Here is a 19,398-nt window from a genome sequence, read left to right as displayed (position 1 = left end):
AATGCCTCCGTTGGTGGGGCAAAGAAGAGGTTCCTATCAAGAATGTATAATTTTAGAAAAGATTAATAATTCTGATCTGCCCTTGCATAACGCTTCAGTATACTTCAACTTCTTTTTTATTTTAACCAAACAAGTTGGAATAAACCGAATCATTTGAGATCGAAAAGACCATTACATTGGGAAGCTTCCCCTCCCCTCTCCGTAAAGCAGGGGACCCCAAACTTGGCAGCTTTAAGACTTGTGGACTTCAACTTCCAGAATTCTCCAGCCAGCACTGTTGGCTAGAGAATTCTGGGAGTTGAAGTCCACAGCTTAAAGCGGCCATGTTTGAAGACGTCTGACGTAAAGAAACCTAATTCGCCCTCACTCTGGGCCTCCGACAATAGTTTGGCAATACACGAGTGACTGAGTCTCTTGGGCCGCTCCTCCCCTTCCCCACCCCTAAGCGAGGCTTGAATCTTAAGGGAGCGGAATGTAGGGCTGAGCCATAGAGAGATATATGCCTAGAGCAACACCGCTGACGGCTGTTTTCCACGAAGATCCTTTGCGGGACTCTTTGTCGCCATGGCGTCGCTGGGTGAGGGAGCCGCTTCCGGTGCCTCAGAAATTGTGGTGGTGGGGGGGGATAAGAGGGGGAAATAATTCTTTTAAAAGGAAAGTGTTGATGATTGCTCCACGCCTGAGCCGTTTAGGGGAGGGGTCTCCAACCTTGGCCCCTTTAAAGATTCTGGGAGTTGAAGTCCACCGTGGCCAAGATTGGAGACCTCTGGGTTAGGATTAGGCAGTGGTGAAAGCCAAATTGTTTTACGACCGGTTCTGTGGGTGTGGCTGGGGAAGGATACTGCAAAATCTCCATTCCCACCCCGCTCGGAGACCAGCCAGGGGTGGTATTTGCTCGGTTCTCCAGAACCTGTCAGAACCTGCTGGATTTCACCCCTGGGTTGAGGGCAGTTGAAAGGAGGATTAAGCAAGCGCTGCACATCCTTTTCCATTCACCTTTGTGGGGTGTGCCAGTCCGCAAAATTTAATAGTGCAGCAGCCCTGGATCTCTCCTTCAAGAATGTTTGTTTTTGTACCATTTGCACCTTGATTTTAGATAGCTCACTAATGTACAGGTACCTTTTGACAGACAACCATAAAGGAGCCTGCCCTCTATAGTTGTAAGTAGTGACAGTTGTAAAATGGGTCAGTCGTGACCAATATGATTTTACAAACGTTTTAAGCAGTCATTAAACAAACAAAGTCATAAATCCTCTAGGTATGTTTGGGGTAACTTTGAAGATCACTAAATAACCGTTGGTAAGTTCAAGACTTGCCTGTAATAGGACTTAATGCTAAACAAGATGCAATTTACTTAATGCAGCTTAAAATCTGTAAAACTGCAATATATTTGTATTGAAAGAGAAGGATGATTATTCATTGATTAGCTACTGTCTTTCTTACCAAGGAATACAGTTGTAATGGATGAATACATTACAACTGTACTGCTATGAGTACTTCATTAAACAATTTGTCGATGGGCTGTCATCTTGCAGGTGATGTTGCAGCTTTGATTTTGGTAGCAATTCTTTGGGGAACAACCAATCCATTTTTGAAAAGAGGAACTGAGGGTCTGGAGCAGGTAAAGAGAGAAAGCCGACTTCAGCAGATGCTGGCAGAAATAAAGTTCCTTTGCCTGAATTACAAGGTATTTGCCATTTTACACAGCATTCTTCACACTGCTTGTTCTAATCTTCACTACTTTAAGATCTGTGGCTTTCAATTTCCAGAATTTCCCAGCCAGTTGAAGTCCACACGTCTTAAAGTTGCCAAGTTTGGGAAACCCTCTTCTATAGTGCAAAACATTCCATCATGGAATTCAAAACAGTCCTATGCTGAGGGTCCCACTGTTTTGAGATCAATCCACTCACAGAGCCCAGTCCTTGTTATTCAGCACTCCCACCTGAGGCTCCTTTGCAACAAGAATCTGAATTACCTGTGCCTGGGGCCCACAACATGGCATCTTTATACTTGCAGACATTTCTTTTCATGCTCATTAGACCACCCCTCCTGCCTTTTTTAAAAATAGTCTTTTAATTAAAACATGGAATTGGAAGCCGACTTCTCTTTAAAAAAAGGAAGATAAATTAGAAACAGGAACTAACTTTCTGGGGCACTGGCTGCAAGTAAAGGGATGATTTATGCACGAGAGAGACATTATCTCTTCATGCCCATGAAACAGATTCAAAATGTTCCTATTGACCCAAGAAGTAAATGATCCTTGACCCGGTTTGGGGGAAGGAAATACTATGGAAGGTACCTGGACTGCACCAGCTTGTTCACATCACAAGATTTTTTTTTCTAAATCTTACATGATACTGTAATAAGAGATTAGTATGGTATTAAATTTAATTCTATTTTTACTTGTTATACTCAGACTTTGATTAATTGCTTCTTTGATTACAGCATTTAGTAGCTTTCCCAATGGAGAAGTAATTCCTTTTCTAACTTTCTTTTTCTCTTTAATTCAGAATACTTGAAAAAAATAATACCTCTTTTCTTCTTGGATAGAAGACTGTTCGGAAAGCCACTAGTCAGCAATAACCTTTTAAAATTGTTTTGACCCAAGAACACATTTGAAAAAAAAGAATATATGATGCATTACAGTAACTGGAACACCAGGGATTGCATTGTCAGAATCCCTGGTGTTTGATCAGAAATTGGTTTAAATTAAGTAACCCTGAAGCTCTCTCCATCCAACTATTTTTTTTCCTTGCAGTACATGTTACCATTTATTGTAAACCAGTGTGGCTCAGTCATCTACTATCTCGCATTAGCATCCACAGGTTGGTCCTCAATTAATTAGTTACAGTGTCAAGATTTGGGAGGGGGGGGAGGGAACTCTGATCATTGTGGGTGATTACTCAAGATACCTACTGCAGAAAGACATAATTTTAAAAATCTAATTTCTGTGACTGTATCACCAAAATGGGAGTAACTAAGTTCTTAATAGATTTCAGAGCAGGATTACCATCATTAAAAAAAACCACTGAGAATTCTGATGCACATTCAAAAGGAGCTGGGTTTTAATCACATGATCAGATATTATCTAGATCTTTTTGAGGCCCACTATGGACACCTTTGTTGCCATCAAGATATGTTGATTGCAGTTCTTGAATTTCAATCCAATATGATTGAAAAAGACCAGTTAAAGAATAGCTAGATAAACAAAGCTTGCTGGACAGTTGCTGCAGAATCAAGTATTGGAAGTAACTGCCATCTTGTCAACATTGTCCTATGTGAAAATCCCTGAATGTAGAGATCTAACATGCTTTTAAGGAAGAAGGATTTCCTACCAGAATTACTCCCCAGCCATTCACCAGCCAAACACAACCTTCAGATGGTTTCCATTTGATTAGGGATCTCCTCAGTGGTTTTCATTTGTTTTGATGATTCTGCATTGAATGTTCCACTTTCCATTTCAGATCTGACCTTGGCTGTGCCTCTTTGCAATTCCTTGGCCCTGGTCTTCACAGTGGCAACAGGGAAAGTTCTTGGAGAAAACATAGGTGGCCCAAGTAGGTGTCTAATGGCTTGATCAGATGCAAATTCTGTCCTCCTTGTTGCTTTATATTTAGTCAAAATAAGCACAGTTGAATTGAATATTCCATGTTCCTCTCTCCCACGAACAAAGTTTGTAGCTTTGGTTGATTTCCTGCTTTTTCTCTTTGGTAGGGGCCGCTCTGGGAATGCTCTTGATAGTCTTGGGCATTGCCATCTGCATAGTTGCGTCTGGGCACAAAAATCCATGAAGAGGGGAAATTCTGTGGAAGACGTATCTACAACTGCTGATGCCACTCTCAAGAGACGCAGCACAGGGTAAACAATCCCTGGCTCCATGTTAGAGAGAGCATGGTTCTTCATATCCTGGCAATCACTCCTTCGTGCACTTGGATTCCAAAGAGACCTGGGTCCTTAGATCTTGTCTTGATGTTCCTGTTAGCCAGAAACCTTGGAGACCCCAAGATTGCTTTAATGGAAGCAGCAAGATCAGGAGCCTTCAAGTGAATGCAGAAAGATCTCAGCAAAAGTGATAAGGAGTTGCCCAGACAGATCTGATTTAAGAGCAGGCCACTAGATTGGTACCCAGAAATACAGTTTTGGAAGTCTTAAGTTAGGCTTCAGATTCCCTTGTGATTTTGTCATTACAGAGTTCCTAGTCCTGTAGTCCAGTGTTTCTCAATTTTGGACTTAAACTCCCAAAATTCCCCAGCTTCCCAGAGCATTCCAGGAGTTGAAGTCCACACATCTTCAAGTTACCAAAGGTTTGCTTTGTATATGAATAATGTCAGTGTGCTTGCATAAGCAGCATGGGGGCCTAGAGGCAGAGCTCTAGAAGTAGAGCTCTCTCCTCACAATTAGGAGGCTGTGAGTTCAATCCTAGGCGTATGTTTCTCTGGGCACAAAGAGACGTTCCGCGTAGGCATCAGAAAGGGCATCTGGCCAGTAAATGCTAAGTTCCGTTCAGTCACTACAACTCCATTCCGATGCAAGTGATTATAGGACTGTTAAAAAAAATAATGCCAATTTGCTTGCATAACAAGCTCTTTACCACTCCAAGATCTAAAATCTGTTAACATCTTTACCTGATGCGACCATGTGGCCATGAGTTTGCCTGTTTTAAATTTGTAACAGTTGTCAGCCCTTGGTCAACATGCCTGGTTTCTCTCTCTCCCCACCCCCCCAATCACCCACTTCCCAAAATCTTGTCTTGGATAAGTATTTCAAATCGGAGAGATGGAGTTGGGATTTCTACATTTGTTAACAAATTCTGTAGACAAAAATTGCACAGAACATGTACATAATTTGGTTCGATACGTTTGCTGTGGTAAACTTTGATGGGCCCATTTCATTAGAGTTATTTCTCCAATTCAGGAGAGCTTCTAGGGCTAGGCGGTTGCAAACAAAGCTTCTGTGTCACTTTCTCCTCTTTGTAGAGCTTATCAGCACGTCCAGTCTTTTCATTGTACAAGGAGTGAAAAAGGTATGTGAACATGTATATTTAGAGAGCTCTGGGAAGGATTGCTGAAATGATGTAGAAGCAGATTGTTGCTTAATGTAAGATAACTTGTGCTGGAATGCACACAGTCTTTTGTTTTGTATTGAAGTGAATAGATTGCATGTCAATAGAAGAAACTGCAGGTCCGTGATGGCGAAGCTATGGCACGTGTGCCAGAGGTAGCATGCAGAGCCCTCTCTGGGGACACACATGCTGTCGCCAGCTGCTTTTTGGCTTTCTGGCATGCACATGCATGCTGGCCAGCTGGTCTTCATGGGTGCCGAAGTGCCAGAAAACAGCCTGAAAAAACAGCCAAAAAACAGGCATGTGCACGCCGGCCAGCCAGTCTTCGGGTATCTGGAACTCTAGCACGCACACATACATGCGCACGCACACACGTGCCGGTTTGGGCACTCAGTGCCGAAAAGGTTCGCCATCGCTGTAATAGGTAGTTACAGTGGTAAAGGGTAAAGGGCCGTGGTAGCTCAGGCTGTAAAGAAGCCTGTTATTAAAACACAGCAACCTGTAATTACTGCAGGTTCAAGTCCCACCAGGCCCAAGGTTGACTCAGCCTTCCATCCTTTATAAGGTAGGTAAAATGAGGACCCAGATTGTTGGGGGGGCAATAAAAGTTGACTTTTTATATAATATACAAATGGATGAAGACTATTGCTTGACACAGTGTAAGCCGCCCTGAGTCTTCGGAGAAGGGCGGGATATAAATGTAAATAAATAAAAATAAAAAGGTAGTTCTTGACTTGTTACAAGAGTTCAGTTAGTGAATGTTCGAAGTTACAGTGGCACTGAAAAAAGTGACTTGCAACCGTTTTTCACACTTACAACCATTGCAGTCTCCCTATTGCCATGTGATCAAAATTCAGGCGCTTGGCAACTGACTCAGATGATGGTTGCAGTGTTCCAGGGTCATGTGATCACCTTTTGCAACCTTCTGATAAGCAAAGTCAATTGGGAAGCCAGATTCACTTACCGACTGTTACTAATTTAATTCCAGTGATTCACTTAACAACTGTGGCAAGAAAGGTCGTAAAATGGGGCAAAACTCACTTAACAAATGTCTCACTTAACAGGAAATTTTGGACTCAATTGTGGTTGTAAGTCAGGGGCTACCTGTATATGTAGCTCAGGATTGAACTATAGTCTTTTGATTGGATTGAACTGTCTGTAACCAGAGAGCAGACCCTGCTCCCCTCTAGCACCGATGATGTTACCTAGTTGGGTAATGAAACATCTGTAAGAAAATAACCAAGCTCAGAGACTATCGAAGACCACAAATTGTGCTTCATTTAACATGTCTTGATTTTACATAAATGCAGATTCATTCACTGTAGTAAACTAAAATGAATTAGTTGTTGGATAAACACATTATCCTTTCTTCTCTCCAGAGCTTTGATTAAAGTTAGTTACAAGTTAATTACTTTCTTGGATGGCCGTCCCTTAGTCCTTGATATAACTTCCTCTTCCACAATCACTGTAGCTTTCTGGGAAAAGTCAGAAGCAGTCATGCCGTATCCAAGGTGATGAAAGAAAACTTTCCTTATGGTTAGCCATCAAGAAAAAAAATGGTGTAGATACTTAAAATGGGAATCCTTTACTCCTACCAGGGAGTAAGTTCTATTATATTTAGTATGACTTCTGATTAGAGGAAGAAAACATCTGACAAGCTAACTGCAAAGATAACTAAAGTCTAGGGGAAACAGTTTCTCTGGGAGAAAAGCCCTCCAAGTATTTTTGAAGAATGTAAACTGTCTTTTCCAAAGTTATTGAGCTGTCTATTTCATTGTTATCCAAATGTTCTGGGTATTGTGTTTGTATACCTAACTTTTTGCTGCCTCTTTTCCAACAAACAACAAAGAAAGTCTTCCTTAGAGCTCAGCAGCTTAGAATGCCAATTGGAATTTAAAATGCTATTAAGTCATCAATTTATAATGCTGATATGAATAAAATTAATGTTTCAATTCCATATAGCAATCATTTCAATAAGCAAAATGAGGCATGTTTAATACATTTTTAAAAGAACTTTTTAAAATCTGTAAAGAGAGCAAAACAAATAGAAACATAATTTTTCTGAGCGTGTTTGGGCCACAATTTCGGGACATTTTAGAAAATGGGGTGATTGAGTGGCTTGGTTGCCCATCAGTAGTACCAAGTGATCAACAAGGAAGAATGTGGTGTCCCCCCCCCCAAATAAAGACTCCCATCATTGACTTCACAGGGAAAAGCAAAAACCAGACAATGAAACAGACATACAGCATGTCTATGGAGATTCTCAATCATCCAGGTCATTTTTTTCTTCTTCTTTTCCCTTGAAAAGGTTTCACCTCTCATCCAATAAGCTTCAATTCTGACTGAATGGTAGGGAATGAAAAGATTTATATTCTTATGCTCTCTGACAGTAGTTGAACCCACTACTGGTTACCCACTACTGGTACCATCAGGGTCAGCTGAATCAGAATGTAAATAAATAGGTATAGAAATCTTGGGACTGCTGAAAGGATTGTGTTATAGACACATCTACATTAAAATTGAGCCCTCTCTCAACAAGAGGGGAGGGATATGAGAATACCCGTCTCCTGTCTATAACACAGTCCTCAAAGTTGTGTAGAACATCTGCCTTGAGCTCCTGAAAAAAAGGTGAGCTACAAATCTACTAAACAAATAAACCAAGAAAAAAGTATGAGAACCCTCAAAATTATTCAAGGCTTTATATATATATGTATATGTATATATATGTATACACACATACATATACAGAGCCTTGAATAATTTTGAGGGTTCTCATACTTTTTTCTTGGTTTATTTGTTTAGTAGATTTGTAGCTCACCTTTTCTTCAGGAGCTCAAGGCAGATGTTCTACACAATTTGTGAGGACTGTGTTATAGACAGGAGATATATATATGGCTTACAGTAGGTTCACCAAATGCTTTGCATGAGTAATTGTGTATAGATTACATGGTTCAATTCATGGCATCGAAAGAAAGCTAATCCTGTAGAAGGGAATGCAGTGGGCAGATTTTGTAGGAGGCCAAGAAACTCATAGGGCTGGATAGCAACACTTTGAATTGTGCACAGAGAGTAACAGGCAATCGATGCAGCTCAGGGGTTGACCTGGGCCTGCTGCAGCATCCTGGGCCAGTTCCAATTTCTTGATCAAGAGCCCCACATAGGAGATTCCTTCATTTTCACCTGGGTTACATTCCCCCAAAATCTCACCTAAAACGCATTTGCATCAATGTGCATTTTAAAAATTAAACATTTTTTTAAAAAGAAATTGTACATAGCCAGACTGGAGAAGTATTATGGAGAACAGGTCAATTTCAGTAGCTCAAAGCATTGAGAAATGGCCGTCTAGAATTTTAAAGTACAAATAAAACAGCACAACCCAATTATAAAATAGTGAGGGCAGAAAAGATGGTTTTCAGGGAAATTTGGAAGGGGCTTTGGGAGAAACAGCTTTTCCCTCCTCCAGACCTTTGGCACAAACAGCATTTCTTAGTGCAAATCTGCAGAAGAGCTTTCCCCACACCCCGGTTCAGCAAGTCTGCACAGAAAACTCAAATCATCAGAGGGAATTTACACAAAGCTAGGAAACCTGTACAAAGGAGCCTTCAATGATTATATTAAGTCAAAATGTGTGGTGAAACAGAAGCTGATGGGTTGGGCATACCACCTTTGATAGAAGAGGATATTTGCAGCTCAGGGTGTTTGAAAGTTTCTGAGCTTGGTAGTTTTCTTGCAAACATTTCATTACCAAATTGGGTAACATCAGGACTAAGTTACCCAGTCTGGAAATGGAATGACTGCAAGGAAACCACCAAGCTCTGAGACAACCAAGGACCCCACATCCATCTCCTTCTGGGAAACTTTCTGCAAGGATGGCACCTACTGGGAGCCTAAATGTTTTCAAAAACCACAGATTTTCAAAAGCGTTTCCAGAAGAGGTTGGCCAGAAGCCATGTTGTACTCTAGTCGGAGCACTACAAAGGAGTCGAGCGGCTTCAAAATCCGGCCTGGAATCCCTCAACATCCAAAGGTTGAGCTGCCATGCACACAAACTTTGTTTTCCCCAGCTCATGCTGATAGTCACTAGACTAGAGGGTGGATTTGCTCCATTTTCTCAGGTGGTCTTTCTGCGCAACCAACACCCTTGCAGAAACCCATCGCTTTTTCCTTTTGATGGCTGCGGATATTCTCCACAGTCTTTGGTTTTCATAAAGGGGACCCTCTGGGAAGTGACTACAAGAAAGTCTATGCTTTTCCACCCAGGGATCTTACTACGAAAGGAATACATCCACGTGTAAAAATGCACATGAATGGGATGGCCAGGTGACTGTTCCCATGCGTGTTGAGCGGAATGCTGCCATTGACTGGGAAATCGGATGGTGCTGTCGTCGATGGGCTGCTGGCTTCCAGCTTTCCCCTGCCAGTTAAACTTCCCCTCTTCAAACTCCCCTCCTGAGCTCAATAGCCACGAGTTGTGCCCCTTTTCACAAAGGAGCAGTGGTTGCAAGCGCGACTGTCAGTGGGCGGGAAGCTGTGGTAGATAAATGGTGGGTCTCGTGCAATCCTGAAATTGCAAATCTTGCCTCCCTGTGGAGTATTCACAAGGAAAGGAGTCACCTTGGCAGGTTTCAGCTTAATCTAGGTGCTGGCCAGGCCAATGCAAGCCAAGCATTCCTTCCAGCCTGCAGCCAATTGATCATGTATATATTCGCAGCTCTCCTTGTTTGGAGCACGGTGGCTCAGAGGCGGTGGCCGAAACAGCTGGCAATTTTAGCGCAGCTGGAATCAGTTGTTTGGAAAAGCACAGGCCCACTTGAGGGGTAGCCTTTCGCAAGACCCGGGCTGTTGCAGGAAGCACAGGTCCCTGTGAAGAATGGAGGCGAGGCCAGAGTGATTTCTAACAGTTCTTTATTCAATAGTGCCTGTGAGGCAACTGCCCAAGAGCTGTTTCAGGCCACTCTCTGCAATGTGTAGACTTAGATTTTTCTTAAGAATTTTTCCAGAGCTTCCAGTGGTAGTACAAACACTTTCAGGTATGCACTGCTCCCCTCCCTAAACCGATAATGTCATAACTCATAGGAAAAGGGAGGTTCAGATGAAAGGATGGCTTGAAAAGCTGCCTGGCTTGGTAAGTGCCTGAATGCTTAGCATGACACCATACAGTTTCACCATACAGGTGAAACTCAAAAAATTAGAATATCATGCAAAAGTTCATTTATTTCATTTATTTCAGTGATATCCACAAAAAGGTCCTTCTCTGTGGGGGCTCCCACACTCTGGAACGAACTTCCCCCGGGTTTACGCCAAATACCTGACCTTCGGACATTCCGTCGCGAACTGAAGACACATCTTTTTATTCTAATTTTAAATGGGGTTTTAGCTCACTGTATATTTTAATTTTCAGGCCAATTTTAAAATAAGTTTTTAATTGCATTTAAATTATATAGTGCACTGTTTGTTTTATTTTGCCTGTACAATAAATAAATAAATAAATAAATATTCTAATTTTCTGAGATTGTGAATTTGGGGTTTTCATGAGCTGTCAGCCATAATGATCAAAATTATGACAAATCAAGGCGTGAACTATCTCGCTTTGCATGTAATGAGTCTACCTCATATATTAGTTTCACCTTTTAAGTTGCATTACTAAAATAAATGAACTTTCGCATGATATTCTAATATTCTAATTTTTTGAGTTTCACCTGTACTGTTCTCCAGCAGCATAAAAAGCTCTTCTCACTCTCCCTTGCAAAGAAATGGGCCTTTGAACATTACTTCTGTATAATTGCAGCCCAACTGCAGTGGCTTTCTAGGGTCTACAAAAGAGCTGGCTTGGCATGGACTATTTTGTGAACAGTATCTTTATCATCTATTGTTTCCTTGCAGTCATTCCATTTCCAGACTGGGTAACTTAGTCCTGATGTTACCCAATTTGGTAATGAAATGTCTGCAAGAAAACTACCAAGCTCAGAAACCTTCAAACACCCTGAGCTGCAAATATCCTCTTCTACCAAAGGTGGTATGCCCAACCCATCAGCTTCTGTTTCACCACACATTTTGACTTAATATAATCATTGAAGGCTCCTTTGTACAGGTTTCCTAGCTTTGTGTAAATTCCCTCTGATTTGAGTTTTCTATCCATCCATCATTGGTCATAACCAGAGATTTAGGCTTCTGAGCTTTTGGACTTGTGCTGGAGCCCATCCTGGAGGACTAAATCTCTGGTCCTAGTGACTGACCCAGATTGCTTCCTAAATTAGCCTGGGAAACGTATATTTCCTTTCATTTGAAAGATTGTAAATATTGTTATTATTGGCCTGACTGTTGTATTGCTTGGGCAGGCTGACCAGACTGGAGGATTTTTGGAGCTCAGCTGTAATTTGTCATTCTGCCACACCACTTCAAAATAATCCCAGAGCTTTGTGAGCATTGACATTCCCAGGGTCCCCTTTTACCCCTGAATAGGGGCAACAAAATTACTTGGCTGAGTGTGAAAAGCAGCTGAAATACCATTCATGAAGGAGCTCCATGCAGGATATGTAATAAATGCTGTGCTCTTCTGTGAAGGCTGGGGTTTGGCTTTCAGCTACTTCAAAGGAGAATCGGGATAATGAAATGGTCCTTGACTTTTCTTTTATAGGATTGTTAAAAGAGGCAATGCATGTATTTTGGTAATAGCTTAAAAGACGAAATCTTGCCTGTTTTTATTTTATAATCCCTGCATTGATGGTTTCACCTTCATTTGAATAAAATGGCATTTTCTGAGATGCTACCATAGATGGAGTCATGTAATAAAATTTGAGAGAAATAACCTTTTTCTTTTTTAAAAATCCAATCCTTTATCGGCAAATGAACATCAGCTGTTATTCGTGAACAGAGAATAAGCTGTGGTTCACCTTGGAATTAAGACACTGAAAAATGTCTAAAAAAAGACCAAATTAATTTTTAGTTATTTATTATTACATTTATTTGCCACCCATCTCACAGTTGGAGGTGACTGTTGAGCAGCAATAAAATGAGCAAATGAGGTCTGTATTCATTTATAGGTACAACATGCTTTAAAAGTCACTCCTTCGACTGATTCCATAAACATCCATTTATGTTGATGCATTCTCAAAGGAATTTTGCATTCTCAAAGGAATCAAAGTAGGTTTAGGAAAAGCTCCATTTCCAAAGGGGATTCAGGATGGTCTTCTTCCCAGCTGAAGGGTGACTTCCTGGCAGTGAGCACCATTTCTTTTGCGGCGCACCTGAGCTGCAATCCCCTAGAACTGTTAGTGGGGAAAACAAACCCTCAAGAGTCCTTTGTGGAGAAATATTTCAGGACCCCTGTGGGAATAGGTGGGGAATTTGGCACCAAATCGGACTTGAATTACGACCTCCCAAGTCCAACCCTTCTCAAAGTCCTTGCTTGCCTTCCTGCTTTGGACCCTCCATTCCAGATCTTTGGAAAGGGAGAATCCGACGCACAAGTGAGCGGAGCCCTTACTCTAACCCTCTGCTTAGGACAGGGGTCTCCAATCTTGGCAACTTTAAGCCTGGAGGATTTCAACTCCCAGAATTCCCCAGCAAGCAAAGCTGGCTGGGGCATTCTGGGAGTTGAAGTCCTCAGGCTTAAAGTTGCAAATGGAGACCCCCTAGAAATTCAGCTTCAGCACGCCTTTCCACCCTTATGGCAAGAGGAGACGACGCTCCTGCTCACTTAAAACTTCTGCATTGGCCTCTCTGCCCGGAAGGCAACTCCTCCTCGAGGCGATCAAATGGAGCTCAGCGTTCTGAAGTCTTGTTCCCTACACGCGGGTGTCCCTGCATGGGCGGTGTCGCAAATGCACCCCTTTTGCATAGTACTTGTGACCGGGCACGTTAAAACAAACTCAGCACAAATTCCTGCAAAATGAGCAGAAATTGGCAGATGGCAGTAAAGAAGAAAAAATAAGCCGCACCTCACACCCTAAAGCAGCTCTAACTAAGTTCACCTTGCACAGAGCGATGATTTCCATAACTATGGTTTAGGGAATGAAGCGTAATTTTGCAAGTAACCCTGTCCAGGTCTGCGGGGAGGGGCGCGGGCCGGGGAGCGCGTGCGGCGGCGGAGGCGCTCGTTGGAGGGGTGGGGAGGGGAGGGCTGAAGGGCCAGATCCGGCCGTCCGGAGCTTCTGGTCGTTCAGAGATTGCGACCTGGGATTTCGCTGCAGCCGCCGGTTTAGCAGGTCCAGCTAAGGCGCCGTGTAAACTGTTTGGGAAGAGCCCCTCGCGCGTAACGGTGTAACTGGAGAAACTCCCGCTGTTGGCCGGAATTGGTGGAGCCTCAAAAGCAAAGCGACCCAGGTTTCTTCACCATAAGTTGCTATCAGTTTCAAACTCTCCTCAAAGTTGTAGTTAAAACAGCAAGACGATTCTGCACAACTTAAATTGCGGGATGAACCATAATTCTTTGGTTTTGGAAGTCTCTTGGGCGTGGTTGAACCGCGAATTACTTCAGCGTTGCAAAACCTGATTTTTCTCATGTCCCTGATAGGAAATGAGGCGAAGCACTTGTGCATTTCAGCCTTTATGTGCTCATCCCCTTTCCGTGATATCTGAAACTTTATTTTGCATTGAACATTTTTCTTGCACTTTGAGCTTCTAGGACCAATCAGGCGGAATCGGCAAGGCGACCCGCGATTGGCTCAAACAAAAAGCGCGGATTCAACCAAACAACTGTGGTCATAGGCGCGCCTCGACCAAAGTGGAAGAAGATCTTCACCAAGCCAAAAATAGAGGGAGTGCGGTGCCGGCTTGAAGTGGACACGGGATCAGCGATCACCATCATGTCCTGGGACACTTTGGCGAAGTCACTGCCGTCCGTCGCGGCGCCACCTGCAAGCACAACGACTACGAGTCCACGACTACCAGGGAATCGCATCCCTGTTAGGACCACCTCCGTCCGAGTCGAGTACGGCCCTCACAAGAAGACCCTGCCCATCACGATCGTCGAAGGAACTCTGCCCAGTCTGTTGGGACTAGACTGGTTTCGTGCCCTGGGCATGGGGTGACTGGCATATACAGAAGTGACTGCAATTTGAAAGACATTCTCTTTAACGAGTTCGAAGATGTCTTCAAGGACTGCCTGGGCAAGTACAAGGGGACCCCTATTTCCTTCAACTTAGACCCCCAGGTAGCCCCCATTAGGCTTAAGGCGAGGAGAGTCCCTTTTGCCCTAAAACCAAAAATCGATAAGGAGCTGGACAAGCTCATAAATCAGGGGATTTTGGTGCCAGTCGATCACGCAAAGTGGGAGACGCCAATCGTCACCCCCATCAAACCGGACGGGTCAATTAAATTTGCGCTGACTACAAGGCGGCTTAACAAAGCCTTACAGAAAAGCGCTACCGGTTCCGTGGTGCAACACTTATTGCACTCTTTGGGGCAAGGCAAGTCTTTGCAAAGTTAGACTTGGCCCAAGCCTACCAACAACTGCCAGTGAGCGCCCGCTGGCGAAGCCCAAGCGATTGTGGCACAGGGGGCCTTCAAGTGCACCGATTGCAATTTGGGGTTAGTGTGGCACCAGGGCTGTTCAAAACCTGATGGAGCGACTACTGCAAGGGCTCCCAGGGTAGTTCCCTACTTGATGATGTCCTAATTTCAGGGAAAACATGGAGGAATTGGGGAGGCGGTTAAGAAAGGTCTTGAGCATTTTCCGGACAGCGGTTAAAAGTCAAGACAAATAAATGCCAGATAGGGTCGAATCGTCGATTTCTTGGGCTACGGATAGACAAGAAGAATTCACCCTACTGAGAGCAAGGTTAAGGCAATTAGGAAGGCTCCAGCGCCCAAAAACAAAGCAGAGCTGCAGGCATTCCTGGGATTGGTTAATTTTACGCGGTCTTTTAAAGAACAAAGCAACCGTTCTTGGAACCGCTGCATAGGCTCTTAGGAAAAATACTGTTTGGTCTTGGGGAAAGTCAGAAAATAGGGCTTTTGAAGCAGTAAAGAACCTGCTCTCAAGTGATAGCCTGCTCATCCAATATCACGACTCACTACCCCTAGTGCTGGTTTGCGATGCATCCCCTTATGGGGTGGGGCTGTACTCAGCCATAGACTTCAAACGGCACAGAAGCCCCTATAGCTTCTACTCTAGAACGATGTCCTCCCAGAGAGGAACTACAGCCAATTAGACAAAGAAGCACTAGCCATTGTATCAGGGTCAAAAATTCCATGAGTATGTCTTTGGGCGGAATTTTGAAATCGTGACTGACCACAGACCGCTACTAGGATTACTGGCTGGCGACCGCCAACGCCTGTGGCACTTTCGCCACGCTTGACCCGATGGACTATATTCTTAGCCGCTTATTCGCAAGCTGCAGCATCGACCAGGAAAGAAGTGGGGCATGCAGACGCTTGAGCCGATGCCCACTGCCAGGGGCGATCAAGACCCCACTCCGGGACACCCATCCTCCTTATTGACTCGTTGGACTCTGGCCCAGTCACATCAAAGGAAGTGGCTCGGGCATCATACCGGGACATTGTGTTAAGGACTGTACTCGGTTGGGTACAGAGAGGGTGGCCCGCTGCGCGGGCGAGCGGTTCAAAGAATTTGTTAAAAAGCGAGATGAGCTCTCGGCTCAAGGGGGGTGCCTGTTATGGGGTGATCGTGTAATAATTCCTGTTAAGTTAAGGGGCAAGGTATTGGACCTCCTACACGAGGGTCACCCAGGCATCGTAAGGATGAAGGGGTTAGCCAGAAGCTATGTATGGTGGCCACTCATGGACGCAGAGATTGCCGAAAGGGTAGGGAAATGCCAAGCTTGCCAAGAGTCCAGACCGCTACCCCCAACAGCCCCTGTCAGAGAATGGGAAAAGCCCCAAGGGCCTTGGTCAAGAATCCACATTGACTTTGCTGGCCCCTTTCACGGCCAAACGTTCCTAGTGGTGGTGGACGCATTTTCCAAATGGTTGGAGATCATACTCATGAAGTCCACCACGGCCGAAGCAGTAATCGCAACCCTGCGCCACCTATTCGCAACTCACGGGTTGCCGGACACTCTGGTGTCCGACAATGGGCCCCAATTCACGGCAGCCCAGTTTGAAGAGTACCTGGCAGAGGAAGGCATCCGACATGCCCTCTCTGCGCCTTTCCACCCTGCGTCGAATGGCCTTGCAGAGCGTTCCGTCCGGAGCGCTAAGGAGGCATTGTCAGGCTCAAGCCAGGTGACTGGCAAACAAAATAGACTTTTTCCTAGCCGTCCAGCACAGAACCCCAAGCACAGCCACTGGGAAAAGCCCAGCCGAATTGCTAATGGGGCGGAAACTCCGGTGCCCACTTGACGCTTGAACCCCATTACACACCGAGGGTTACAAGGGGAACTAGAAAAGACAAGGAAATGAGCATAGGCGACGGGTGTGGGCCCGAAACTATGGGGACGGCCCTAGTTGGTCGCAGGACAAGTAACAAAGATAACAGGCCCAAAATCGTACGTGGTAGAGCTACCAGACAACCGAGTGTGGGCGCCACATAGATCAGTTAAGGAAACGAATAACTGACCAAACCAAACCAATAGAGACAGGTAATGACCAATACCACTTTGAATCCACAGCTGACAATGACCGGGGAGGCGCAAGACTTAGCTGAGGTCCCAGAGTTCCAGCGACGCCATCAGGTCCCGAGGGAAGCAGCAGGAAAATTCCAAAATTAATCCAAGGCGGATGGCCAAGAAAAAAAGTCGGCCAATAATCCGGAGCCCGATGGCTCAGAGAAAGAGCTGGGAGGAGAAAACAGCCCCTCCGACCAGCTCAAAACACCAACCAGAACTGAACCGCGCAGGTCAGAAAGAACTAGGAGACGCCCAGGTTATTTGCGTGACTACGTCGAAAAATAACATGTAAATAAATATGTAAATAGAGACAAAGTGTTTTCTGGGAGGGGAGGAGTGTTATGTATTAACAGTTGTACCTTTAAATATTTGAGCGGGAAATCAGCACGTTGCTGATTGGACGAAGCCTCCTGCAGAACTGTATAAAAGGAGAGGTTTTTCCCCCAGCCTGTTGCTGGGTTCACCCTATATTAAAGAGCTGTTGTCACTACCCTGGTCTCCAGCCTCGTTACTTCCCGAACTTAACAAGTCCTTTGTGGAGAAATATTTCAGGACCCCTGTGGGAATAGGTGGGGAATTTGGTACCAAATCGGACTTGAATTACGACCTCCCAAGTCCAACCCTTCTCAAAGTCCTTGCTTGCCTTCCTGCTTTGGACCCTCCGTTCCAGATCTTTGGAAAGGGAGAATCCGACGCACAAGTGAGCGGAGCCCTTACTCTAACCCTCTGCTTAGGACAGGGGTCTCCAACCTTGACAACTTTAAGCCTGGAGGATTTCAACTCCCAGAATTCCCCAGCAAGCAAAGCTGGCTGGGGCATTCTGGGAGTTGAAGTCCTCCAGGCTTAAAGTTGCCAAGGTTGGAGACCCCTGGCTTAGGAAATTCAGCTTCAGCACGCCCTTTCCACCCTTATCGCAAGAGGAGACGACGCTCCTGCTCACTTAAAACTTCTGCATTGGCCTCTCTGCCCGGAAGGCAACTCCTCCTCGAGGCGATCAAATGGAGCTCAGCGTTCTGAAGTCTTGTTCCCTACACGCGGGTGTCCCTGCATGGGCGGTGTCGCAAATGCACCCCTTTTGCATAGTACTTGTGACCGGGCACGTTAAAACAAACTCAGCACAAATTCCTGCAAAATGAGCAGAAATTGGCAGATGGCAGTAAAAGAAGAAAAAAAAATAAGCCGCACCTCACACCCTAAAGCAGCTCTAACTAAGTTCACCTTGCACAGAGCGATGATTTCCATAACTATGGTTTAGGGAATGAAGCGTAATTTTGCAAGTAACCCTGTCCAGGTCTGCGGGGAGGGGCGCGGGCCGGGGAGCGCGTGAGGCGGCGGAGGCGCTCGATGGAGGGGTGGGGAGGGGAGGGCTGAAGGGCCAGATCCGGCCGTCCGGAGCTTCTGGTCGTTCAGAGATTGCGACCTGGGATTTCGCTGCAGCCGCCGGTTTAGCAGGTCCAGCTAAGGCGCCGTGTAAACTGTTTGGGAAGAGCCCCTCGCGCGTAACGGTGTAACTGGAGAAACTCCCGCTGTTGGCCGGAATTGGTGGAGCCTCAAAAGCAAAGCGACCCAGGTTTCTTCACCATAAGTTGCTATCAGTTTCAAACTCTCCTCAAAGTTGTAGTTAAAACAGCAAGACGATTCTGCACAACTTAAATTGCGGGATGAACCATAATTCTTTGGTTTTGGAAGTCTCTTGGGCGTGGTTGAACCGCGAATTACTTCAGCGTTGCAAAACCTAATTTTTCTCATGTCCCTGATAGGAAATGAGGCGAAGCACTTGTGCATTTCAGCCTTTATGTGCTCATCCCCTTTCCGTGATATCTGAAACTTTATTTTGCATTGAACATTTTTCTTGCACTTTGAGCTTCTAGGACCAAAAAGCTTTTGCAACAATGAGGTCAGCATTTGCGTTCAAGGTTAAGAGAGTCCATTGCAAACCTGTAATTTTCCCTCTGATGCCCAGAACTAGTCCTTGTACAGGTAGTCCTCCACTTACGACTATAATTGAGGCCAAAATTTATGTTGTTGAGACATTTGTTAAGTGAGTTTTGCCCTGTTTTACTACCTTTCTTGCCACAGTTGTTAAGTAAACCACTGAGGTTGTTAGTAACATGGTTGTTAAGTGAATCTGGCTGCCCCATTGACTTTGCTTGTCAGAAGTTCCCCAAAAGAGATCACATGACCTTGGGACACAGCAATGGTCATAAGTATGAAACAGTTGCCAAGCATCTGAATTTTGATCCCTTGATCATGGGTGGTAACTGTGAAAAATGGTCATGTCACTTTTTTCAGTGCCGTTGTAACTTTGAACAGTCACTAAATGACCTGTTGTAAGTTGAGGACTACCTGTACTAAAGATGGAACCTGACGAAGTGGAAAGAGCGAGAGACGCTTGATGCAGACGAAAACCACTTGGCTGGATTGTTGGTTAAAGCAGAACATATTTTCCATGCTGTGCATGTGGTCCAGGAAAATGCATTTGCAAACAAAAAACCTGTGATTCACCTACTTTGTCTTTATTTCAACTGCTTTTCTCTTGCCTCTGGAGCCTCAAGTCAGTCACTCCTGAAGCCTTTGTTGTGTCTCGTCCGATCTCACCACAGCCGGGGCCTTCTTATCTGCTTCCGAACACGGAGGAATGTCCTAGTATGCCTCCCGGCCCCAGCCCTGGCTCCATGCCCAGACAGGCTGAAGTGGAGGAAGTATCTCCAGCCCCCAGCTCTGGCTCCATGCCCAGGCAAACGGAGCAACTAGACCCCTCCCCCT

General features: G+C 44.8%; 1 protein-coding gene across 1 annotated transcript; it reads left to right on the top strand.

Moving 5' to 3' along the window:
* Positions 1–433: 433 nt before the first annotated feature.
* TMEM234 (transmembrane protein 234) lies at positions 434–7,014 on the top strand. The gene is made up of 5 exons (XM_058195531.1): positions 434–577; positions 1,536–1,687; positions 2,759–2,825; positions 3,465–3,557; positions 3,715–7,014. Exons 1-5 carry the CDS (start codon positions 565–567, stop codon positions 3,789–3,791), a joined length of 402 nt encoding a protein of 133 aa, XP_058051514.1. The 5' UTR covers positions 434–564; the 3' UTR covers positions 3,792–7,014.
* Positions 7,015–19,398: the final 12,384 nt, after the last annotated feature.

Source organism: Ahaetulla prasina, chromosome 10, assembly GCF_028640845.1.
Source record: "Ahaetulla prasina isolate Xishuangbanna chromosome 10, ASM2864084v1, whole genome shotgun sequence".
Lineage (NCBI taxonomy): Eukaryota > Metazoa > Chordata > Lepidosauria > Squamata > Colubridae > Ahaetulla > Ahaetulla prasina.
This window is presented reverse-complemented; position numbering and strand designations above follow the sequence as displayed.